At 37.5% G+C, this 27,904-nt stretch overlaps 1 protein-coding gene across 1 annotated transcript in view; it reads left to right on the top strand.

Moving 5' to 3' along the window:
- Window positions 1-27,904, top strand: part of LOC150084410 (transmembrane protease serine 5-like) — a 289,626-nt gene that overhangs the window by 243,574 nt on the left and 18,148 nt on the right. Inside the window, exons 10-11 of the mRNA XM_090375211.1 lie at window positions 415-686; window positions 19,598-19,740. Of these exons, the coding sequence (XP_090231337.1) occupies window positions 415-686; window positions 19,598-19,740 (415 nt within the window). The remainder of the gene's footprint in view (window positions 1-414; window positions 687-19,597; window positions 19,741-27,904) is intronic.

Here is a 27,904-nt window from a genome sequence, read left to right as displayed (position 1 = left end):
TTATTGCACACGTGCATAATGCAGTGCACAACCACTGAAATTTAACAGTCATAACTCATAGCATAGTGTATTCCACTGTCTAGAGAAGGTGAGACTACTTCACCAACAGAGTCACTGTCAAGAAAAAAACACTCAAATTTAAACACAAATATGGAGTAATGTATTAATAAAATTAATTTTGTTAAAATTGGGAGTAGTGAGAGATAAAGTTATTTTTTTCTGCATGGACAGAGGTACCTTTCTGACAAATTAAAGATTACTGTGTACAGGAGTAAGTGTAAAAGCCATATTCAAATATACTATATAAAATAATATTGGACTATGAATTTAAAACTGTTCAAGTTGCTGAATATATAAACAAAGTTTCTTATTAATGCATTTTGGACAATAATGAAATTTCTGTTGTTTTTCCAGAGACCCATCAATGAATCCTTCACTGTGGGTATTTGTAAGTAGCACAGACAGAGTGGACTCTTCTCATAAGTCAATGCAACATCATGTGGAAGAGATAGTCTCCCACCCTGATGCCAAAAAAGATCATATTTTTACATTTTATGATGCTGCACTTGTAAAATTACAAGATCCCATGAATTTTTATAATTATGACAGCATTTGCCTTGCAGATAAAGAAATGCAGCCACAGCACTTCTGTATTGCAGTAGGCTGGAAAAAGACTAATTCATCAGGTAATAAATATACTTAACAAATATGCCTTTATTAATTTATTAATTCTCATATGCAGTACCTTGTATTTGTCGGTGTTAAACTTTAATTGCCATATCTGAGCCCATCAGCCTAATTTTTCTATATCTTGTTCCAGTAGCTACCCAAACTACTGTCGTTAACTACCCTGCCAACCTTTGTGTTATCTGCAAACTTAGACATTAAGCCTAATATACCTTAATCAATATCACCGCCCCAGGTGCCAAGCAACTTTGTGATCAAGTGTCTTTGCAAGTAAATTAGCACTCTTTCTTGGTGAAATAAAATCGTTTCCTTATTTTCAGCATTACATAAACACTCAATTCATTCAGTAAAGAAACCACTTTACTAGATCAGAAGAAGAAGTAACCTTCTTTCTTTCTTCTCTTAATTTTTTGTTCTATTACTAACCCACTACCGCTTGGTCACAAAAGTGGCACTGCTCCTGCCTCCACGTGGCAGGGCCGGTAACCTGGATGGGAAAAAGCTCTACCTTCCAGGGCAAAATGGAGCAATCAGTTCCCAAAAACCAGAAATCCACTGGGTGCATTGATGAGGCCCTTACAGAGCAAAAACAGTCAGAGCCTCATTTTGTTGCAGCTAAAATGTCAAAAGACTGATGTAGCCTAGCCAAAATGAGAACTCCAACCTTCCTTATCATTCACTCAACCGAAGAACAACCTATTGGCAAACTCTTGCCTTTTATAGTGCAGAAATGCCTAGAAAGCATAATAGGTACTCCCCAGACAGTTCATCGCTTAAGATCAGGAGACTTACTGGTTGAAGTTGCCACTGCCTGACAGTCTGAGCAACTACTAAAACTAAAAACTTTTGGTGAAACTTCTGTTACCATTTCGCCACACGTTTCCCTGAACACGTCAAGAGGTGTCATCACCGAATGGGACCTCATGAACGTGTCAGATGAAGAGCTGAAACAAGAACTACAAGATCAAGGAGTAATAAATGTAATAAGCTTAATGACAAAAAAAATGGCATACTAGTTGCTATTCGGAACATAATACTCACTTTCAATAAACCAAAACCACCAACAGTGATCAAATCAGGTTATCTTAATTGCTTTAATTAAGATAAGCAGGTTATCTTAATTAAAACATATATTCCAAACCCCTTATGGTGCTACAAGTGCCTGAACTTTGGACACTTACAGACAGTCTGCAGAGGAGCAGCTGCCTGTGCCGCAGGTGGATCCACTGCACACACAAACACTGAATGCATAGCTACAGCACCTAGTTGTCCAAACTGCAGAGAACAACATCTGGCATTTTCAAAGGAGTGTCCTCTTTGGAAACATGAAAAACACATACAGCAATACAAAACTGAACACCATGTCACCTACCAAGAGGCCAAAAAAATCTTTACCAGCCCTGAATAAACAAACCTATGCTCAAGCAACCAGAAGACATATATCAATTGCAACTCAAACGGTGGTAACCACACCACCAAGTGAATTGCTATCTCCGTGGGGCGCCTCCGTAGCCAGGTGGGAAGGAGCAGCAGTGCGTAGCACACACTTCTTGATTAGACCGGGGTTCGAGCCCATCACCACCAAATACGGAGGATGCGGAAAGGTCAAGGAATGACCACTGCATATCTCGGAGCAATATGGCCTTAGTTGCTAATGCTCCTAAAAACCAAATAACAAACAAACAAGCTATCTCCGTGGGTAAGGTCAGTATTGGCCCACTGTACCAGTAAACCAAACAACTAGCAAACAAAGTAAAGTCATAAATACTCTAATTACTGTACAACCAGATGCCTCCCCACAGAAGAACACTAAAGTAACTACTAGTCCTGATGCAAACCAAACAGATTGCATGGACTTAGAATAGATAGCTCACAGCAAGAATAGCACGTACTAGAACTATTCACCAACAAGTATATGGACACTGGAAAACCATACTTTCCAAAGAAGGGGTAAGCAAACCTGAGCGAAACAAATGTTCAGCCCCTCAAAAAGAAATCGAGGGTTCTACTAAACCCAAATAATGTTTACATTTCTGCAGTGGAACTGTAGAGGATATCACAGTAATTTAAATGACATCCAAGATCTCCTCACACAATATGATCCCATCACATACTGCCCTCAGGAAACCAACCTAACCCCACATATAACTGTTTCTCTCCAGAACTATATAATTTATCGGCAGGATCGTATTGTACACAACCCTAACAATCCGGTGCATGGAGGTGTGGCATTAATAATCAGTGCTCAAATACCCTCCAAACCACTCCCATTAAAAACAAACCTTGAGGCAATTGCAGTGCAAGTCATCGTTAATTTTGACTTGACTATCATCTCACTATACTTGCTGCCTAAAGAAAATATAAGCTACACCGAACTAGAAGAACTAGTGATACAACTTCCTCAACCCTACTTCATCCTAGGGGATCTCAATAGTCATCATCCGCTATGGGAAAATCAAAATATGGACAAGCAAGGACAAATTATAGAAAAGTTACTTGACCAGCACAATTTGATTACTCTCAATAATGGTGCAAACACTTATACACATTTACCTACAGGATCTACTTCAGCTGTTGATGTCTCACTATGCTCAGCATCCATATATCCTATATTTGAATGGACTGTTCATTAGCAATCTACTGGGTAGTGACCATTACCCAGTGATATGCCAGTCATATACTTATCTGGGACAAGTCATCAGCTGTAATAATGAGAAATGGCTGGAAGTCAAGAGAAGAATAAATTTTGGATGGATAGCATTCAGGAAATATAGTCACATACTGAAGAGCAATATCCCAATTTGTATGAAACATAAAATAATGAACCAATGTATACTACCCACCATGACTTATGGAAGTGAAACTTGGGCACTCACCAAAAGAATGGAAGAGAAGCTGAGAACTACACAGCGAAGAATGGAACGAATTATATTGGGAATCAGACTGTTAGATAAGAAGAGAAACACATGGATTAGGCAGCAAACTCAAGTAAAGGACATTCTTATCAAAACTAAAGAACTAAAATGTTCTTGGGCAGGATGCAAAGCTCGAAGACATGATGGCAGATGGACTAAGAGAATAACAGAATGGTACCCAAGAGGAGCTAGAAGAAAATCTGGAAGACAATGTCTTATAATGGGGGATTTTAACCAGATATTGACTGGGACCTATGGGTTGGTCACTCACACACTAGTAAGACTTTTATGGATTTATTGGATGATTGTTTTCTGCAGCAGCATGTTCGAGAGGCAACCAGAGAGGGTAATACTCTTGATCTGGTTATCAGCAGTGATCATTCGTGTATTAAGAATTTGCAAATAAAAGAACCACTAGGTGGCAGTGATCACAGTGTACTGATGTGGGATTTACTTAAAGATATAATTACCATCAGGGGTAAAGGAAAGGGTTTTTGCTTCTGTAAAGGTGAGTACAATGGTCTCAGACAGTTTTTAAATTCTGTACAGTGGGATCAACTGATGATGTTACCAACAGTAAATTCTAAGTGGGACGCATTCAAGGAATTAATCGTGGATGCTACTAAAAGTTTCATACCTATTAAGAAATATTGTTCAAGGTTTAGGCCTAAATAGTTATCAAATGAACTAATGAGACTCGTGACAGAGAAGAAAAATGCATGGGATGCATATAAATTATCAGGCGACACAGAAGCCTATGGCAGATATAAGCTAGTCTGTAATCAAGTCACAAAGGAAGTTAGGCAGGCAAAGGCAGATTATGAGAAATCTTTGGCAAAGGATGCTAAGAAAAACAGCAAAGATTTCTTTACTTATATAAACTCTAAAAGGAAGGGGATGAATCTGATTGGTCCACTTGATATTGATGGTTCGACTGTTGATGATCCTGCTCAGATAGCAAACAAACTGAATGAGTATTATGCATCTACATTCACACATGAGGAGTTATTAAGGTTTGAAAATGGCAGAAGGTTATCAAATTGTAGCAGAGTGCTTAATGATTTTGTAATAACTGAAAACAAAGTGGAGGAGAAATTGTTGAAGTTAAACATAAGAAAGGCACCTGGGAAGTAAGCAAACTCTTAGCCATAATTATGAGAGCATCCTTGGATTCAGGGGAGGTCCCCCACAGACTGGAGATGTGCAAATGTATCCCCAATTCACAAAGGGTGACATGAGTAATTACAGACCAGTTAGTTTAACTTCTGTTCCAGGTAAAATAATGGAGTCACTGGTAAAGGATGCATTGCAGGATCATCTAGACAAAACTGCAGCAGTAATTCAGACACAGCATGGATTTGTTAAAGGAAAGTCTTGTCTGACAAATTTGATTGGTTATTATGATGTGGTTATAAAGGAACTGGATGCAAAAAATAATTTTGATATCATATACTTGGATTTCAGGAAAGCTTTTGACACTGTTGCGCAGGGAAGACTACTGTAGAAATTGGAGCAGAATGGTATTAAGGGTAAGTTGCTACAATGGATAAAAGGATGGTTGAGTTGGGAGAAGACTGAGGGTAGTAATCAATAGGTGCTGCTCTTCGTGGACTAATGTTATACGTGGAGTCCCACAGGGTTCTGTGTTGGGTCCACTGTTGTTTTGTATATTTATCAATGATATTGATGAAAGTATATCAGGCTTAGTGTCGAAGTTTGCAGATGATACAAAGGTTGGCAGGGTTTTTAATGATAGTAATGGCAGTGTGCTACTGCAACAGGATCTAGAAAATTTGAGCAGATGGGCTGAGAAGTGGCAACTGAAGTTTAACCTTGACAAATGCAAAATAGTGCATATGGGTAGAAGTAACCCCAGAGAAATGTACCAACTGTGTGGTTCTACACTTAAGGTGGTAGAAAATGAAAAAGACCTGGGAGTAATTGTACCGTTAGATACGAAGTTTTCTGAGTAATGCAGACAGGCTGCCAGAGCAGGTCATGGGGTTTTGTCAATGATATATAACAATTTTGCTAGCAGGGAAAAGGAGTTAATTGTCCCTCTGGTATAAGGCAATGATCAGGCCACGCTTTGAGTACTGCATACAGGTCTGGAAACCTCATTTTAGGAAGGATGTAGATTAGCTTGAGCGGGTACAGAAAAGGGCAACAAGATTGGTGAGGGGAATGACGGAATCCTCTTACCAAGAAAGCCTTAAGTTCTGCAAATTGCAGTGGCTGGAGACTAGTCATCTGCGTGGTGATCTGATTGAGGTGTATAAGGCCTTAAATGGGTTGAGCATGCTGAATTTTAATGGAATTCTTCCACTTGTTCAGATTACGAACCTAAGGGGGCATTAATTCAAATTAAGGAAAAAAACAGATATAGAATAGATGTGCAGAAATTTGCCTTTTGCCAGTGGGTGGTTAATTGCTGGAACAAACTTCCGTCTGTCATTATGGAAGTTTAAATAAATTTAAGGAGGAACTGGACAAACATTTAGAGCGAATGGTTGTGTGAAATTTTTTTTTTTTTGGCTGATGCTGCATAAGCTCATACACTTACATTCAAGAAAGCATCACATGCCACTACTACTACAACGACGGAGATGGACAGACAAAATTCATGAGTTTGTGGGTAGTAAATGAATGGCCATTGCACAAAACATTGAAAATGGCTGATGATGATGAGGCCAGATTGATACAAACATCCCCCACTTTTTTAACAGAACTGTCAAATGGAACTTTTTCAAAACAAAATGGGATATACATAAACAACTAGCAATATTGGAAGAAAAGCAGGTCCAGCAAACGTCCATAAACTTAGCCACAGAATATATATATGTAACCAAATACTACAGGCAGCAGACCAGTCAATTCCAAAGCAATCCAACAAAATATCAACACGCTTAAAATTTTGGTGGAATAATGAATGCAGTGCAGCTAAAAAAAGAAAAGAACAAAGCATGGAAGTTTCTATGAAGAAAGTTTCCAACAACTGCAAATCTAATCCACTTTAAACAGGCCCAGGCAAAAGCAAAACGTATTAGGCAGACTTGCAAAAGGGAAGCATGGAGACGCTTCGCCTCCACAATCAGAACTAGAAAAACGCAAATGACATGAACCGAAATACGACATATGTACTCTAAACATCCACGCATCAACCTTCCCATACTAACTGTAAATGGTTGTGATGTTACAACACCAGTGGAGATTGCAAATGCATTGGGTGAATTGTTCATGGAAATCTCAGCCAACGATATCTTACACACCTCATTTTCAGGTACACAAGGCACAGGCTGAGAAACATTTTATCAACTTCGAATCAGCATCTAATGCCACATACAGTCTCCCCTTCACAATGACATAATTGCACCATGCTTTAGCCACCACCAAACTCAGTGCAACAGAGCCAGATGGAATACACTATATCATGCTAGCACAACTTACTGAACCAGTCCTTAAGACATTGTTACTTTTTTATAACAGAATTTTCAAACAGAATACCTTCGCAGACAAGTGGCATCAAGCTTATGTTTTGGCATTTCCAAAACCAGGAAAAGATACTACAAATCCACAACACTACCGACCTATTGCACTCACCAGCTGTATGAGCAAGGTGAAAAAATGATCAATGCCTGCCTGTCCAAAACAGCCTTCTTAACCCAATGCAGTTTCCGTGAAGGAAGATTCACTCTTGACTTGCTGATCAAGGCAGAAATAAACATCTGTGATGCTTTTGTATGAAAAGAACACCATGTCGTGGTTCTAGAAAAAGCTTTTGACACAGCTTGGAAGTATGGTATAATGTGAAACTTGCACGATCTAGGACTATGCGAACATCTGCCAGAGTTTATCAGAAACTTCCTCAATCATCACTCATTTTAAGTTAAGAGTCAACAACCAGTTATCTTCCAATTTTATCTAGGAAGAAGGGGTCCCAAAAGGTTCAGTACTGAGTGCCACCCTATTTAACATAATAATGAACTCCATAACACAGGATCTACCACAAACAGTGTCCACTACCCTGTATGCCGATGACTTCAGTATCTCCTGCCATTCGCTTAATATGCGAATGGTAGAGAGACAATTGCAAGGTGCCATTAACAAAGTTTTAAAATGGTCCCAAAATAATGGTTTCCGTCTCTCGCCACAAAAGACTGTTGGGATACACGTCTGTAGGAAGCGTAACCTACATCCAGACCCAGAACTTCACCTAGAAAATCAAACCATCCCAGTGGTTCACAGTGTCCGCTTTCTTGGTGTGGTTCTTGACCAAAAACTTACCTTCCTCGAACATATAAAAGAGCCCCAGACTACTTGCCTTAAGAAGCTAAAGATCTTAAGATACTATCTGGCACAACATGGAGAGCTGACCGTTAAACACTATTGCATTTGTATCATGCATTAATACGGTCATGACTAGACTACGGCTCTGTGGTCTACAGCTCTGCTAGACCAAGTGCCTTACGTTGGCTTGATCCCATACACCACAGTTCTCTTCGGTTTGCACTAGGGGCATTTCGTACATCACCAGCCCAGAGCTTATATGCTGAAGCAACTGAAACCTCTTTATATCTGTGCAGACAAATGCTTCTGTTACTATGCAGCAAAAGTCAAAGGGCAACTAGACAACTCTACTCGGAATGGACTTTTCTCACCCAAATGGGAGAACCTTTACAGAGCCTATCCATCTAAAAACCCATCAACAGGGATACACCTGCATTCCCTGCTCAGTGACTGGCAAATTAACCTTAGCCTACTTAGCCATGATACAGCCTACTACTTCTCGCACAGCTCCACCTTGGATATATCACATACCGTTGTGCGACCTTTCAGTCACATCGTTGGGGAAACACACCGTACCCCAACAGAACATACTGCAAATTCATGCAGCATTGAGAGAACCCAGCATGCAGAGTACACACCAATCTACACGGATGGATCTAAAACTGACATCCTTGTTGGTGCAGCAGCAGTTTTTCCCAACCTTACCATAGTCAAGAAACTTCCCATTGAATGCAGCTACTATTCTGCAGAACTCTGTGCAATTTTCATAACATTAAATTTTACCTGTCATCTTTTGTTGGATCCCTGGTCACATTGGAATTTCTGGAAATGAACGTGTGGATCTAGTTGCGAAAACTGCTACATATCCTATAGATCAACCATTTAGTATACCGATCACAGACTACAAGTCAATTATAAAGAAGCTATGTCTTGAAAAATGGCAACACATCTGACAAAGTCAAGTTGGGAACAAACTACTCCGTATAAAGAAACATCTCCAACCTTGGAAATCCACTATATGTGAAAACAGGCATGAAGAAGTCGTATTAGCCTGACTTGAATAGGCTATACACATCTTTATCTTCTTGCAGGCACTGATCCACCACTATGTACAAACTGAAACACTCAGCTCGCTGTCCAACATGTACTCATTGATTGCCCCAAATACAATAGTGACCGACAAGCTATGTTTACCCCTTTTTCCAGGACGATCATTCCTTTCAGTATTACTGACTCCTGGCCAAAATTTTTCATTCCTTAAACAGACTCAACTGTACAACAAAATTTATATACATAAACTGTGTATTTGATATCGCCATAGTTAGACGCATTGTGGCCTTTCTGCCCTTGCGCTGTAAAGCCCATAAACAAACAAACATCAGTATCATTAATAAATTAATGTACAGTAATAGGCCACACTTAATTGCCTGTTTTATTACCCCCATTTAGGAGCAGCAGATAAAAAAAAATGATATAATTTAGTAATAGCATGCTATTGTCCCAGCAGCAGTTGTGCCTCTATATGCAACAAATGCATTCATGCAGAACCCAACAGGTGCCCAACTTTATTTTTGTTTCTGGAAAACATTTTTTTATTATTTTTTTTATTTTGCTTGTGGTATACCAGTGTTTCTCTTCTTAATGGATTGCAATATTTCTTAATGGGCCGACCGGGCTATCCAGGTGGGTAAAGTGCCTCCCTGGCAAACCAAAGGTCGCGAGTTCGAATCCCACCTCGAGCTTCGATCAGAGTAAAATGCAAAAACTTTGGGAAGTGCATTATGGCCACAGAAGCCGATTCCCCAACAACTAACAAAAAAAAAAAAAAAAACTTAATGGATTGCGAAAAAAATGTTAATAAAAAATTTAAATATTTTAAAAAATGATATATATATATATATATATATTTTTTTTTTAAATATAAATTCTGCTGAATTGAAAAAACAAAGTTACAGGTCACGTCTATTTTCCATTCTGTGAGCTATTAAGAGCAAAATTTCAAATTTTAAATTTGCACACATAGTAATGCATTTTGTGAAAGAAAGAAAGAAATAAACAAATAAATAATAATAAAAAAACTCATTATGTACAACAATTAAATTAAAATAAATCAAAGAAGAACTGTTTTCTGTATGAAATGCCTCTGCCATATGTCAGCTAGTACATCAATTTCAAACTAAATGTGTGAGCAGTCCTGTTGCTTTTCTCTTCACTTGTTCCAACAGATGTGCACACTTTCTAAAATGAGGCTTCCAGTTCTGTATGCAGCATTCAAAGATGTCGCCTTACCATTGCCTTATACCAGGGGTCGGCAACCTGCGGCTCTTTAACTTTTAGCTTACATGAAGCATAATTTGAAATGGAGTTAGAGGACTTAAAATTCAAGGATATGTGTAGTGCAAGTCTAAAATGCCTTAAAACTGAAAGTGAGGATTTGGAGAGGCAAAACGCTGCCCTTGCAATTCTACACAAATGGATGGAAATAGATGAGTTGAAAAAGCAAGACCAAATTGTGTTTGATGCATGGAGTAGCTTACCGGACACCTATACAAATTTTAAAATATTTGCGTTTGGACTTCTCAGTTTTTGGTTTGATGAATTTCTGGGGACAAATATTTTTGAACATGAACTAAATTAAAGATAAATCAAGAAACTGTCTGAACAATGCAAGTCTCTTGGCACGTTTAAAGATGAAAATTATGGCATACTCACCTGATGTTGAGAGGCTGGCTCAAGAAGTTCAGCAGCAAAAGTCAATTAATTCATACCTAATTAGACGTTTGTTATGTTTTTTCTCAATATTTCTAAGAGGTACAAGCTAAAGATTATAATGATTTATGCACCAACATCGAGCCATGATGATGAAGACGTTGAAGAAATGCACACCGAAATTGAGAGTCTTCTAGATTAGCAGAAAACCCACTATTATTATGGGGGACTTCAATGCTAAGGTTGGAAAAAGGCAAAACAGTGCAGAAAGAGGAACTATAGGAAATTCTGGAATTGGTGAAAGAAATAAAAGAGGTGAAAGACTTGTGGAATTTGCAGAATCTCAAAGACTGTCGGTAATGAACACTTTTTTCAAGAAAAGGGTGAACAGAAAGTGGACATGGAAGAGCCAAATGCATTAACAACTAATGAAATCAACTTCATCCTCACTAACAGAAGATATATTGTGAATGATGTTACCGTCCTGAATAAGGTAAATGTTGGAAGTGATCACAGAATGGTAAGATGTACACTTGATATAGATGCAGGAAAGGAAAAAACTGACTCGAGTAAATAATACAAAGGTCTTTGAGATAACAGAAGAGGGAAAAAAAGCAGTACGTACTGGAACCTAAGAACAAGTTTGAGAGGGAGAAAATTGAGTATACTGAGTTATGCAAAGCCATTAGAAAGAGACTCAGAGAGGACATACGTTTTAACACAAGAAAAGTAGAACAAGCATTAAGGGAAAACAATGGATTTAAATCAGCAGCCATGAGCAGTAATACAGAAAGACAAATGATACTGAAACTGAAGAATAGCGATGGTGTACTTATACACAGCAGAGAAGGCATAATTCAAATAGCAGAAGACTACTATACAGAATTATACAAGGAGCGAGGGAATGATGCCAGCAGTGGGGAATGTGGATTGCAAAGTAGCAATACATACGACATACCCGATATTCTTCCTGATGAGGTAGAACATGCATTGAAGAAAATGAAGAATCAGAAAGCCCCGGGGGAAGATGAAGTTACTGTAGAGTTGTTAAAATTGGGAGGAGGAGACATAACACAAAAACTGGCAAGGCTCTTCACAAAGTGCATTAGAAAAGGTGTGACGGCTAAGCAGTGGAATAATGCAATCATAGTTTTGCTGCATAAGAAAGGAGATAAATCAGAAATTGGAAATTATAGACCAATTAACTTGTTATCCCACATCTACAAGTTGTTCACAAGGGTCATTACTAACAGATTAGAAAGAATACTTGATGAGAATTAACTGAAAGAGCAAGCTGGCTTTAGGACAGGATTCTCAACTATGGATCATCTTCACGTAATATCACAGCTAATGGAGAAAGCAAATGAATATAAAACACCATTATGCCTGGCATTTGTGGATTATGAAAAGGCATTTGACTCCATACAGCATAAGGCAATGTTTCGGGCACTGGAAAGACAAGGCATATATACCCCATATATTATGATTTTGAAGAAAATATATGAGAGTGCTACCTCCTTTATTAGACTAGACAAAGACAGTAGGAAATTTAAAATTGAGAAAGGAGTTCGACAAGGAGACACAATATCTCCGAAGCTGTTTACTGCTGCCCTTGAGGAAGCTTTCAGAAGATTAGACTGGTTGCAGAAAGGAGTCAATGTGAATGGAGAGTACCTAAGCCATTTACGATTTGCAGATGACATTGTGGTCATAAGCCACGATCCCAAAGAATTAGAGGAAAATCTTAATCAGTTATGCACAGTTAGTAAGGATTTGGGACTAAAGATGAATATGGCTAAAACAAAAGTAATGATGAACAAGTATGCCACAGAAAAGGAAATAATGATTGAAGGAGCAGTAATTGAAAAGGTGGAGTCATATACTTATTTGGGACAAGTTATTAGCTGTAATAATGATAAATGGCTGGAAGTCAAGAGAAGAATAAATTTTGGATGGGTAGCATTCAGGAAATATAGTCACATACTGAAGAGCAATATCCTAGTTTGTCTGAAACGTAAAATAATGAACCAATGTATACTCCCCACTATGACTTATGGAAGTGAAACTTGGGCACTCACCAAAAGAATGGAAGAGAAGCTAAGAACTATACAGCGAAGAATGTTATGAATTATATTGGGAATCAGACTGTTAGATAAGAAGAGAAACACATGGATTAGGCAGCAAACTCAAGTAAAGGACATTCTTATCAAAACTAAAGAACTAAAATGGTCTTGGGCAGGACACATAGCTCGAAGACATGATGACAGATGGACTAAGAAAATAACAGAATGGTACCCAAGAGGAGCTAGAAGAAAACCTGGAAGACAAAGGTGGAGATGGATAGATGAAATTCATGAGTTTTTGTGTAGTAAATGGATGGCCAGTGCTCAAAATAGAAGGAACTGGAAAGTTGCTGGAGAGGCCTTCATCCTGCAGTGGATTGAAAATGGCTAATGATGATATGTTTTTTCAGTATTAATAAATAATATTTCAAAATATATATTTTTTTAAATAAAACATCTTCCCACTCTATTCCATTTCTTAAAAAACTTCCCTCACCTCCCAGCTTGAGCTGAGGTGCGGCTCTTCGGATTCTTTTTCTTTAATTAGATCAAAAATGGCTCTTCACTCAAAAAAGGCTGCCGACCCCTGCCTTATACAATGGGATAATCACCTCCCTATCCTTGCTGGCAAAATTCTTGTATACCATTGACAAAACCCCATGAACTGTCATGGCAGCCAGTCTGTACTGCTCAGAGAACTTCATATCTGACTGCAAAATTACCTGCATGTCTTTTTCGTTGTCCACTGCCCTGAGTGTGGTACCATACAGCTAGTGTTAATCTGGGATTGCTGTTCCCCACATGAAGTACCTTTCATTTGTTAATATTAATCTTCACTTGTCACTTCTCAACCCATCAACCTAGAGCTTGCTGCAGTAGCATACCCCGAATACTGAAATTAACTACCTTGCCAACCTTTGTATCATCTGCAAACTTAGACATTAAGCCTAATATGCCTTCATCTATCTTTTTAATAAATATAGAAAACAACAATGGGCCCAGCACTGAACCCTTGGAAGCTCTGCTAAAAGCATTAATCCAAGAAAAGCAGTGCCCATTGATAACTACTCTCTGTCAACCAACCCTTTATCTATGGCAGAAGCTTTCCCTTAATGCCACCCTGCTCCAACAATTTGTATGTCGGGCTCTTATCAGCAACAGTATCAAAAGCTTTTATGAAATCTAAGTATATAATGTCAAAATTATTTTTTGTTTCTAATTCCTTTTGTTAATGTTATACTATCCAATCAGATTGTTTGGACAAGATCACCCCTTAATCCATGCTGTGACTGCAGTATAATTGCATTCCTGTCAAGATGCTCTTTAACCAGTGATTCCATATTTTCCCTATAACAGAAGTTAAGCTAACAGGTCTATAATGTCACGTCATCTTCTGATTTCCCCTTTGTAAATTGAGGATACATTTGCACCTCTCCAGTTTATGGGGACCTCCTCTGAATTCAGGGATGTTCTGATAGTCATGGTGTAGGTTTGCTTCCTCATTTGCTGCCACCTTTAATATAACTGGATAGATCCCTTCCACTCCAGCTGCCTTTTTTTTATATTTAATTACAAAAATTTCTCCTACACTTTCCTCTCAGTTATTAGAAAATTATTTGGCTACCTGCCAAAATTCGTTATGTGTGAATGTAGATGCAAAATATCCATTCAGTTTGTCAGCAACCTGAGCAGGATCATCAACAATTACTCCATTCATATCTAGTAAACCAGTGTGAGATAACGTCTTCCTTCTACTGTTTGCCTAAATAAAGAAGTCTTTGCTGTTTTTTTGCATTCTTTGGCAGAGATTTTTCGTAATCTGCCTTAGCGTGCCTGACTTGATTGCAGGCTAGTTTATATCTACTCTAAGCATCTGTATAACCTGACATTCTACAATTTGTACCACCTGCAAATAAAACTAATGCATAACTGTATTATTAATTTAATAAAGCCTTTCAAAGCCTAAATACCTCATTCAAATCACATATATGATCATGAGACTGAAAAACACAAAGCTGAAGTCGCTCTCTGTTGGAATGATTCTTTAAATCAGTAACTAATCTTGTTGCTCTTTGTTGCACATTTACCAACAGATTCTCATAATTTTCCTGATTATTTATGGCTCTGCAGAAATCAGCCACTTAAATCTTTTGATCATACCAATATTTTGCATGGAAGCAACAGTTTCAGATTGATTTAGAAAAACAGTACAGGCATACCTCGCTTAACGTAACCTCTTATAACGAAGCTTCGATATAACGAAGTCGGCAATTTCAAGCCCCATTTAACATAAAAAAATATATTCCAGTTTAATCACCTGAAATCTAAACAAACTGAAGAAATTACGGAAACCTTTGGGGCTTCTCGTGGTTGGTTCAAGAAATTTAAAAAACGGGCCAGGATTCATAGTGTAAAATTAACAGGAGAAGCTGCAAATAAGTTTCCAAAAAAACTAAAGGAAACAATTGAACGTGAAAATTTTCCAAATTTGGTGTTCAGTGTTGATGAAAGCGGTTTGTTCTGGAAACGGCTACCAACACAAAGCTTCATTTCTATTGAAGAAAAATCAGCTGCTGGGTTCAAAGCAGCCAGAGACCGTTTAACGTTACTCTTTGGATCAAATGCCTCTGGCGATTATAAATTAAAATCGTTATTAGTTTACCATTCAGAAAATCCAAGGGCATTAATAGGTAACATAAAAATGAATTTACCTGTAATATGGAAAGCAAATAGAAAAGCGTGGGTTACCAAGGGGTTATTTACTGATTGGTTTGTTAACCACTTTTGTCCTGAAGTAAAACGGTATTGTCAAAAAAACAACTTTGAAGAAAAAGCTCTTTTGTCGTTGCTCCGGGACATCCTACTGATCTTAACACGTTGGACACATGCATTCCTGTCAAAGTTGTGTTTCTTCCAGCAAACACAACTTCCCCGATTCAACCATTGGATCAGGGAGTAATAGCGTCGAACATTAAGCAATTTAACTGAACTAGAGGATAAAGAGGAAATGACAGTTAAAACTTTTTGGAAAAACTACACCATTAAAAACGCAATTGAAAACATTGATAGTTCTTGGAAGAAGTCACTAAGAAATGCTTAAATCGAGTTTGGCGCAAAATATGGCCAGAAGTTGTACTAGAAGAAGAAAATAACATCATCCAAGAAATTAGAAATGAAGTTATCCAGATGGCTCAATCAATAGGTTTCGAAAATGTCGATGAAGAGGATGTTAGAAATTTATTGAATGCAGAAGATGATGGTTTTTCAGTGGAAGATTTAGAAAACCTTGTTAGCAACGAAGACAAAGATAATGATGACGAAGTTAAAGAAGTTCCTGCCGAAAAAGTGTTAACAACCAAAGATTTAAAAAGGTGCTTAAATGACATGCTTAAATGAAAACGTTTTAAATTTTTTTAGTGAAAATGATCCTGATTTAGGAAGAAGTGTTATTGTTAAGCGATCTGTGTTAAATGCAATAACTCCGTATAGGCAATTGTTAAATGAAAGAGAAAAAGAGCATAAACAATCAACTTTAGACTCGTATTTTAAAATGTGGTTTCACTTTGTATGTAAGTTGACTGTTTATTTAATAAAACTTTTCTTTGTTCGAAAAAAAAGCTTTTCATTTTCTTTACGTAGGAACGTATCCCTATTCTGGCCATAGTATTTTTACCTCTGAAAACGAAGTTTCGCTTAACGAAGTAATTTCGTGGAACGCATCCTATTCGTTATTCGAGGTATGCCTGTATATGCTTTCAAGCCAAGCATAATGAAACCTCCAAGGCATAACAAAATTTTTATTTTACTTCTAGTTTTTATACGAGTTTCTACGTAATGTGATTCAAGATGGTGAGTTCACAGTTGAACAGGTGTGCAACTGCAAAAAACAGCACCATATTATAAACTTCTCCCTGAGTCATTGGATATTAAAAAGAACCCAACAGAGGGCATAAAAACTTACAAAGAGAGAGAATTATTGTGTTTCTGTGCACAATGACAAGTAAATCACAAGCTAAAGCCATTGTGCATTGTTAAAAATCGAAATCCCAATATTTTAAGCACATCAACATGATATCTCTACCTGTGATTTATAAAAATAGATCCAATGCTTGGATGAAGAGTTATATTTTTGCTTTGTGGTTTGAAAGTGAGTGTAGCATCAGTGAGAAGCCTCTGTTGCTGTTGCATCACTGCCCAACTCAACCTTCAGCTGATGTCCTGAAAGTGGAAGATGGCAAGATCAGAGTCGCATTTCCGCCAAAGAACACAACCACACTAATTCAGCCGATGGACATCGGAACTGTTTCACAAGACTCTATATCCCTAATCCATTGCAATGTTTTAGGTACAATAAATATGGTTGCTGTCAGGTGGCATGTTGTGACTCTCCTGCTTGTGTCAGCTGTGGAGAAAAAGAGAACAACACCAGAGAATACTCTGCCTAGTGTTCTTGAATTGTGCAGAGAAACTGGTGAAAAGACAAGCAACAGATCCAGGAAATTGAAACAGAGCAAAATAACCCATGTGCAGAGGCATAAATAATAATGGGAAGTCTAATGCCCAGGTCCCCTCTCCCAGGTTATCAAGCAATAACAACCAAGGAAATCCACAGCCAACATCTCCAAACTTCACTTTCCCACTTGATGCCATCAAATCTTCAACTCCAGGAATCAGCTTTGACTTGGATGAAGAGTCATTTCCAAAGACTAAGTCACATGTGAACCTTCCACCTATATTGGAACCCCCACACCTTCTACCAGTAAACAAAAAGAACACACAATGGACTTTCTTTGGAAGGCTATAGAGAACATTTTCGGTTTATGTTACAAAGCACAACTCAGTCAACCTACATGAGGTGCGGTGTGGTTGAGTTGTGCTTTGTAAGCCAGTACTGGACATTCCAGGTTAGCTCTGGTATCTTGTTTTAACAGCAAGGCTCACTTACCTGGCTTTCCCTTTAACTCTCAGTATTTAAATTATTCCCTATTTTGACTCTACTTTGACCCAACAGGATTCCATTTCTAAACATTTGTTTTTTTTTCTTTCTTTCTTTTATATTTTCAGTCCAGAAGAAGACAAAGTATCTTTTGAAACATCAACTTTACCCCTTTTAACCATTTTACTTATTTTTATCTCATTTAACTTTAAACTTGTAGTCTGACGGTCTCTTATAGTCCATTTTGCAGTCTGGTGACAAAAGTTGCTACTTGAAAATTGCCATTTGACATTCTCTTTTGCTGTGCACACCTCTGAAGTGACTTATGTGGACTTGCTCTATCTATGTTAAACTTTCCTTGGTCACAACATTCACTTTCTCCCTAAACATTTTCATAAGCTTCCCATGACAAGAAGGGTCACATTGAGTAGTTTTAACCCTAGAATACTATGCCTCATAAAATTTGCAATTCGGAAATGGTCTCCATCAATATAAACAAACACATTAGCATACCATAAACCCAAGCATGCATGTTTTCTCGCATTTTTTTGTCCATGTGCATTGGCATGATTATATTTTGTTAATAACTATTCTTTTTTCACCAGTTAGTGGTGCATTTTAAGTTTTGTAACTCGTTTTTACATAAGATTTTTTTTCATAACATTACAGAAAAAATCCATAAGTGATGTTATTTCCTTCAGATGATATTTACTAAGCTCTAGGTCCTTTTTCTCTTACACATTATGCACCTTCTGCCCATCAAGACTGCTGAGGATGACCACCACTGTGAATGTTGCAAGAATCTAATATGTAGAAGCATCAAGCTACTCTTCAATGTGATAATGATGTAAAATAGCTTCAGATATGTTACACACTTGCCACGTTTAATATTTTTTGTAAATAAAATTATTCCCTCGAATAGGATTTTTTTTTTGTATTTTTTACAGAATTGGAAATTTTACAAACTGTAGTATTAATGCATATTCATTTATCAGTAGTGTCTAAGGTTAAGCAACTCTCTTTTGAGGTAATGTTCCGCTATGCGCATAAGCTTCTATATGTTGAATGTTACGTTCATTTGCTGCTTTCACTGTGCATGTGCACTCGTAGTTTCACAAGTTTCTGAGAGATAGTCACCTCCATGCACAGAATAAAGAATGTTACTTGTAATTTAATGTGTCTGGCACTCTTTTACTCATAGTTATTCATGTTTTCATGGGTTCTCATTTTAAATGATCCTCTGTATAAATAGCATAGGAGAATTTACTGTTTGTCTAAAATTGAAGATACCATCGCTGTTACTGATGAGAGAGACCAAGGCTGCCACATCAGTACCTGAGTTTTAGATAAATAGCAATTTTTTTTCATTTTGGTGACACTATTTGTATCACATGATATTAGCAATTTAGGTTCGTTTATGGATAAAAGTGTCATCTCTGATGTAAGCATAAGCCGAGACCGAAATTGAATGCAAAAATGCATACAATTTTTTTGGTTGAAATATAATCATATGTCCACCCCTATACTTTGCCATATAGGGCAAGCATGACCCAGTATTAGGGGTTAAAGGTACACATAACATTTGTTTTGTGTTTAATTGGAACTCTTTATGCTAGAAACCATGCTCACTTATACTCAATATATTATTCACTGGTCAGCATAAGTTCACTAAAAGAGGTTACCTGTCATCTGATGAGAAACCGTTAACCCTTGACAAAGCTATTATACAATGGTACCCAGGATTTTAGACAAATAGTAGATTCTCCTTTTTGGTGATGCTGTCTGCACTCATATAAAGTGGTATTAGTAATTATTGAACTTTCATGTGGTGCATATATATGATCTCTAGTTTTTATTGTGATTAATACACAATTTGATTTCCCCCAGATAATGAATTCTGCAAATGATCAAACCTAGTGTATATTACCCCTTCAATAATAAATGCCTAATGAAGTAAAATATATAATGAAATTCAAAACTTAATGAAAAACTTTTTCTAGATGAGGCATGCAGTCAGTCCTTTGGTTACCTCCATGTATCTACTTTACCACTAGAAGAATGCAACAGTGCTGTGCATTATAATGGTAAATTGTCTGATGCTATGGTATGTGTTAACTACAGCAGCAGAGAAAAAGCATGTCAAGTAAGTTCTAAAATTTTTAATAGATTCTTTTAAGGAAAGCACATATAAATATGACATTTTTTTTCAAATACCAGGGCTCTTGAATTAGCAAATGTTAATAATTGGAAATGCTAATATTTGGCAACAAAAACAAGATTAAATTTTTTTTTTTTTTGTGAAAACTTTATCCAGCATATGCAAGAATTATACAATTAAATATTGCTTATCCATACTAGTGATGGGAAGTAAAATATGCCTATTAATCAAAAATGTGATTTATTCATAGGAAATTCATACAAATGCACGATTTGTATGTACAATACTGTACATATTCTTATGGCTCCAAGTACCAGGCAATTTCTTCTGTGGTTTATAGAGTGCTCTTTCTAAGTCAATTAATTACATTTCATTTCTAGTGCCTTTTCTCACAATTTTGTTTCAAGTAGGAATCCAGAAAGGAAATCCATCTTTCTTTTCTTATATATATAACTCAACTTTCTTTGTCAACCACTTGGTCAGTGGTGGCACCACTCTTGCCTCCACGTAGCAGGGCCAGAAACATGCGAGAAGAAAGTCTCTCTCCTAGAGCTAAAAGGAGCAACAGTGGATTGCAATACATATTCACCACTATAGCCAACAGACTCTCAGAATGAAATTTGTAAACTAGAATATCACCTCTCTTTTCCTAAAAGACTGAAAATGGACTTGAACAAATGAGAACTACCAGCACTTCTAAGAATACATTCCTTGATGATTAATTACGATATTTAATAACTACTCTTATACCACATGAAATTAATAATTTATCTCTATACATTAAAAAAGTTTTCCTCTTAGTGATATTCATTCAAGTCAATGGGAGAAGAGGGTGGGGCACTTATGTCACTACAAATGTGCAAGTAAATAATTATGTGCAGGTCGAACTCTAATCATTTCTTGACTTTTTTTTTTTTTTTTTTTTTTTAATGAAAACCCCAAACATTAGAAGTATTAGAACCCATAGTACTTAGTACCGTGCTTGAGTTGGACGTTGAGAAGAAGAAAGAAGATATTTGTTGACATTAGACTTCAACTTCTGTACATTGTAATTTTCAGGAAATAGGTATGAAGGAAGGATGTCCCAGAAAACGGCAGTTGAATAAATAAACAAGAAGATGAAAAGTTGGTTCTGTGAGTTTGAAGTTGGACAGTAAACGGATGTTGACTCGTGGCAGCACATGTTCGAACTGTTTTGAAAGACAGAGAGCGGGAATTATACAAGCCAATTCAGAAGAACAGTGCCCATAGAAGTATCTGTAGAAAAGACATGCAGCAGAAACATCTATGAGACAGAGAGTGGAGAGACTCTGTTAGAGAGGAGTCATTAATTTTTTTTTTTTTATGTGAACCCCAAACACAAGAGGTATTAGAACCTATAGTACTTGGTACCGTGCTTGGGTTGGAGGTTGAGAAGACAAAAGAAGATATTTGTTGACATTGGACTTGAACTTCTGTAGATTGTAATTTTCAGGAAATACGTATGAAGGAAGATTGTTCCAGAAAACGGCAGTTGAATGAATAAATGAGGAAGATGAAAAGTTGGTTCTGTGGGTTTGAAGTTGGACAGGAAATGGATGTTGGCTGGTGGCGGCACATGTTCGGACTGTTTTGAAAGAGAGAGCGGGAATTATAGAAGCCAATTCAGAAGAACACTACCCATGGAAGTATCTGTAGAAGAGGCATGCAGCAGAAACAGTGCGTCTATGAGAAAGCGAGTGGAGAGACTCTGTTAGAGATGAATCATTAATTAACGTAACTGCCCTCTTCTGAATGGAATCTAGAAGCCTGAGAGAGGTTTTGGGGGCACCACCCCAGATGTGGGAACAATATTCCATGGCAGGGCGGATTTGCGATTTATACAATTAACCTAACTGCCCTTTTCTGAATGTAATGTAGAAGCCTGACAGAGGTTTGGGGGGGGGGGCACCGCCCCAGATGTGGGAACAATATTCCATGGTAGGGTGAATTTGCGATTTGTACAGAGTGAACAGCTGTTTGGAAGAAAAGTAACACTGAGAGCGAAAGAGAAAACCAAGTTTTTTTGATGCAGAGGAAGCAATATTTGTAATGTGCTTGTGCCAAGACAGATTAGAAGTCAGGGTAATCCGCAAAAGAGATATATCATTTTGCCTAGAAATTGGAGTGTCACCAAAGATAAGCATAGGAGCAGAAGAATCTTTTTTTGCGAGAGATAAGACAAGACTGAGTTTTAGAAGAATTGAAATCAACTAAGTTGTCGTTGCCCCACTGGAGAATTACCTGAAGATTGGCATTTAAGGAATTGGTAGCTGATATTCCAGAAGTTGAAGCTGATTGAGCAGGGCAAGATTTTTCAAAATGGAAAGTCGAATGCAATGTGCTATCATCGGCACAACTATGGATAGAATTTCCAGTCAATGGAAGAAGGTCATTAATATACAAGAGGAAAAGAGTGGGGGAAAGAACTGAACCTTGGGGGACACTGGTATTAGTGTAGAAGTTAAAAGACAGAGAGCCATCTACCATCACCCTCAGTGAGCAGCGATCAGAGAGAAAACTGGATAACCAATTACAAAAAACAGTTGGGAAACCATAAGATGGAAGCTTGTTTAGAAGACCTTTATGCCAAACATGATCGAAAGCCTTTGAGATGTCAAGAGCAACTGCTTCTGTTACACCAAACTTTTCCATTGAATTTGTCCATAAATGGGTAACATAAGCCAGAATATCACCAGTGGATCGACACTGACGGAATTCATACTGATGGTCGTTGATCAGATGGAAGGTTTCTAGGTAGTTTAAGAGTTGGCGGTTAATTGATTTCTCCATTACTTTACAAAGAGTAGAAGTAACTGCAATGGGATGATAATAGGATGGGAGGGACTTGTCACCCTTTTTAGGAATTGGCTGGATATGAGCAAATTTCCAAGCAGAAGGAAAAACACCTTTGGAATAAGAAAGTGAAAAAAGGCAGCAGAGAACAGGAGTAAGTTCAGGAGCACAGGTTTTGAAAACAAGTCGAGAAATACTATCAGGAACTGGAGCTTTCTTAGCATTGAGATTTGTCAAAATCCTTCTGACATCCTTTTGACGGAAGACCGCAGGAGGCATTGAATGGAGCATGTTGGGAATGGTGGAAGTCAGCTTTATCCTTGGCTGAAGTGATAACAGAAGCACCCGGTTTTGACAAAGGTGGTCGCAGGGTTCAACAAAAGTTGTGGCCCATAGCTTTGGCAAGAGATCAGAATGCTTGGCTACCGTTAGAGCAAGAAGCAAGGTTTCTACTCTTAGCCTGTTCAAAAATATAGTTTGGACTGATTAATAACTGCTTTACAATTGTTGCAAGCTTTGGTGTAGGCAGAAAATGAAACTGAAAATTGGAAACAAGCCAATTACGATATGCAAAGTTCTTCTCTTGAACAACCAAGGTTTAGATAAAGGACGAGATTTTAAAGTGGAGTGTGGAATAAAGGATTCCATTCCTACAAGAATAATTTCACTGACACGATCAGAGAAAACATTAACATCAGAAGTTTTGAAAGAGTAGTCCAACCAAGGAAAATAAGAAAAGAAATCTTGCAAGTCATCCCATTTTGCATTCTTGTAAGGCCACACAATACGAGGTTGGGAATAGCCATGAGATAAAGGATCCATTGGAGGAGAGACAATCACCAAGTTGTGATCTGAGGTACCTAAAGGACCACTCACTTCAACCGTGTACTTAGAAGGGTTGTTTGTGAGAATAAGATCAAGCGTGTTGGCTGTATGGTTAGGATTGTCTGGTATTCTTCTAGGTAAATGTACAATCTGTGCAAGGTCATTAGAAATTGCAAAATCCTCAGCATCTCGACAAGTTAGGTTAGTGTGACTAGAAAACGGAAAGTCACCTCCGTGGGCAGGAGCAGCAGCAGCAGCAACGAGTAGCACACGCTTCTTGATTAGACCGGGGTTCAAACCCGTGACCACCAAATACGGAGGATACGGAAAGGTCAGGGAATAACTACCGCATATCCCCGGAGCAATATGGCCTTAGTTACTAATGCTCCTAAAAAAATAAAAAAAAAAAACAACCAAATAAGAAAACGGAAGCCAGCTAGAGTTTTGAACACTAAAATCACCAAGGAAAATTACCTCACTGTTAGGAAAGTTGCAAAGAGAGGAAGTCAAAGAGCTCCAAGTGATTAGTGGAATTGGGAGAACAGTAGAGACAGCAGATGAATTTCACACAATGAGGTAGAGAGATTTTAAGCCAGAGAAGATCGAAAAGAGGAAATTCCAAATTACCAATTCTCTGACAGGGAATATCAGAACAGACATATGCACAAGTACCACCTTTGAGGCAAAAGGAATCATACAGTGAATAATTTGGGCAACTGAGATTAGCAGTAGTTCAATCAACCGATAACTCAGATTCTGTCAGAAAAAGTACATGGGGTTTGGCAGACTGCAAATAAAAGTGGACATCGTTGAGATTAGAATTGAGACCACGTATATTTGTGAAATGATTAGATTTCAGTCAGTGCATTATAATGTTAGTATATTAGTATAATGTTATTATTAAACAAAAATAACAAAACTATACAAATATTTACAAAAAACTAAAATATTTACAATCATACATCTACTATGTCAGGATGTTAAATGGAAAGAACATAAATGGGTTACTGGGCAGAATCAGACACTTGCTGTTGACAGTGTAGAGCACATATGTGGGACGCATTGCAAGACAGCTGCCTCCATAACATTCACTAACCTCATGCATGTGCTTCACTGTCTAATGCATGACCACACCCGGCATCATTTTATGTTCCATTCTAACAATTTTTGTATATTAATGTCAGCTGATGAAGGTTGATGATGAAAACATGGGAACGAGAGTAGCCTTGAGCAGACGAAGTTTATACTGCTCCTGGAAATAGAGAAGTTTTTTCTGTTTTCTTAGCTTAAATTGGCTTATTAACTTATTTTCTAGAGTAGCTTTATATTCCTAGTTACGATACTTAGTTTAAAGTTTAACTTAGATAGAGATTTTGTAGGTTATTGCTTAGTATCGGTAAGGGTATCCAATCCACGTGTTACAAGTTTTGCAGCTCAGCTGAACAAGACGTTTTTTAGCCATATTTAGCCGCTTTATTGACCAATTGTTATATTAAATTATTTTCTATAAGTAGCTTATAGACCTAGTCAAGATCCTTGGTTTATTCTGAATTGAGACAGCGAGATTTTGGAACTTAATTAATACTTAAGTGTCCGTAGATTTACTGTTCGTAACTTGCCGCCATTGTTATACAATACGTTATATCCTGAACTAGATAGCGTTAGCTTAGTATAGTATAGTATATAGAATATTATATAATATTTTCAATGAATCAGTAAAATCTATTAAACTTATTAAACTTCATTGTCAATTAAATTGTACTTTTTAACTAAATACATATAACGACTTAGATTTTACAAATGTAACATAACTTGATACGGAAGTTATATAAACGGAACTCATAGATAATACTCGATACTGAAAAATAAATATAGATATATAGTGTTATAACTGTGTTGGGATACAAGCTTAGGGTTATAATTTTGTACTGAAATTACAAAATTTTATTGAAATTAAATTGAAATCATGACTCAGACCAGAGCAGCAAAGCAAAAGGCTCAAGCTAATGAGAGTGCTGTGGCTCAGGGGAGAACTGAGGGGGGCAGTTGCACTCTAAATCTCAGCCTTTTAAAATGCACTGCTTACTTGATGTTTCTGGAGCAATCAGGTACAGGGCATGATATTGCCATGGGGGGATGTCTTTCTGTGTGCACGATATAAGGAGTGTAAGGAAATCAGGCGACAACTCAGTGTTGTTATGAGCCTATATGAAAGCTTGAAGGAAAGGATGGATGACCTTGAAGGATCTAAAATGAGGGACCCATCAAGCTCTCAGCTGCCCACATCAACGCCAGAGCTTGCACTTGATCACTCAGCACAGTGGCAACCCACAAGGCAGAATGCGCTGGTCACACTGGAACTAGTAGTTGTTGGTGACTCTACTGTCAGGGAAACGGGGAACATGGTATGTAAAAATGATAGGTGGAACAGGACTGGGGTATGTCTGCCAGGGGCAAAGGTTGATGACATTGTAGAGCGGATATCATCTTTTAAGGGCACAAAAGGTGATACTGTTGTACACGTTGGCACTAATGATATTAAGAGTAGGAGACCGGCAGACTGACTTAACAAGTACAGGTCACTGTTGAAAAAAAGCAGTGAATTAGGGTTGAATTTGAAAGTGTCTGCAATTCTGCACAGACACGACAGGATATGATAAGAGCCTTGTCGATCAATTTGGCCCTGGAAAGATTGTGCAAGGCTCAAAGGGTAGAATTTTTTTCAGCCTGGTCTGTACTTGTTAACAGGAGAGACTGCTTCTACAGGGATGGGATATACTTAAATAAAAAAGGGTGCAAGAATATTTGCTGATGCTATCAAGGCAGCGTTAGGTGGGTCGGAAAATTGCTAGCTTGGGGGGATACAAGGAATAATAGATTAACAGTAGCCACTGGTAGAGGTGAAAGTGATTCTTGCACTGCTTCTATTGGAATGAGCAGCAGCCTGGAAAACAAGATTCAGGGTATTTCAGAGACTGCTGGAAGTCATTGCAGTACAAGTAAACACATAGGTTGTGTTAGGGTAGCTAAGAATAGGAACAGTGCATGTATACTTGCATCTACATGCACTGTAGGAACAGTGCATGTATACTTGCATCTACACCAATGCTAGGAGTTTGGTAAATAAATTTGATGAATTTGAGGTATTGCTCAAAACATCAAAGGCAGATATTGTTGGGATATCAGAGACGTGATGTCACACAGATATAAGGAATACAGAACTGGAATTTGGGGAGTACAATGTGTACAGAAAGGATAGATAGGATAGGAAGGGAGGAGGAAAATCCAAAGAAGTGAAGTCAATCGACATCGCTGGACAGTGCAGTGTCAAGTCAATTTGATGTGACATAAGCATGACATGGGTGATCAAAATTGAGAGTAGGAGTGTTCTATAGGCCTAATGACTCTGATGAGTATAATAAGAAACTGTACAGGGAAATAGAGTGGGCCAGTAAATCAGAAAGTCTTATAATGGGAGATTTTAATTTCCCAGATATTGACTGGAATTTGGGGGCTGGTCACTCACAAACTAGCAAGGCTTTTGTGGATTTATTGCATGACTGTTTTCTACATCAGCATTAGGGCTTGGATAAAACCGAGAAATTTCAAAACCGAGTTTAACCGAAATTTACTGTTAAAACCGATTTTCTCAGACTTAGAGAAAATAATTAAAAGCTTATAACACAGGTATTTATTTTATCTTGGGTAGATTGTACAAATCGTAATCAAATCTTTTAAACAAACTCTATCACCTCTTATAGTAAAAAAAATAAAAAAATTAAAATGCTCCAAAAAAGTAATCAGCTTGAGATTATACAAAATTACAAATTGTATTCAAATCCTTTGAATAAAAACTATCTTCTCGTATAGTAAACAAAAAAATAATAAGCCCTATAATAATAATAATAAATAAATAAAAATAATGTGAAAAAAAACAGCTTGGGGAAATTACTTTACTATTTATTGCTCAGCTTTTTTCTGAAAATGATCCTTTAAAAAACACAGTATATTAATAATATTTCCTGATAGACTTGACCTTATTTTTGTGTTAAAGAGACCAGTGATCGAAAACACTCTCTCAGATTGGACACTTGTTGGTTTAATGGTCAGCAGTGCTCTATAAACTTTCTCCGGCTTTTCACTTCTACTGCTAGTTGCCTCCAAAATTTAAATTCATTGCTGATTTCCAATTCACTCGGATATTTTGAAGGCTCTTCACTTAATCTCTTTATTACACTATCATACTCTCGCATGAGTGTATCTCCAACATCGGAACTAGACGAGTCTTTGTTTTCTTCTAAAAGAACAGTTTGTTTATTTTCAGTTTCTTCATTCAACGCTAAGACTCCTTCGGAATGTTTTGCAAATAATCTCTGATAAATCTCTTCAGCATGTTTTTTCAAAACTTGCTTACTTGGAAAATCAAAAGTTCTTGAACCTGAATCTTCTTTCATAAACTTTTTGGGGTTGTGTAGATAGCTCAGCAAAGCCACAGTTTGGCAATTTCGTC

Source organism: Mastigoproctus giganteus, chromosome 6, assembly GCF_048544385.1.
Source record: "Mastigoproctus giganteus isolate SK-2022 chromosome 6, ASM4854438v1, whole genome shotgun sequence".
NCBI lineage: Eukaryota > Metazoa > Arthropoda > Arachnida > Uropygi > Thelyphonidae > Mastigoproctus > Mastigoproctus giganteus.
The sequence above is the reverse complement of the archived record's forward strand: the minus strand, read 5'-3'. Positions and strand labels throughout refer to the sequence as shown.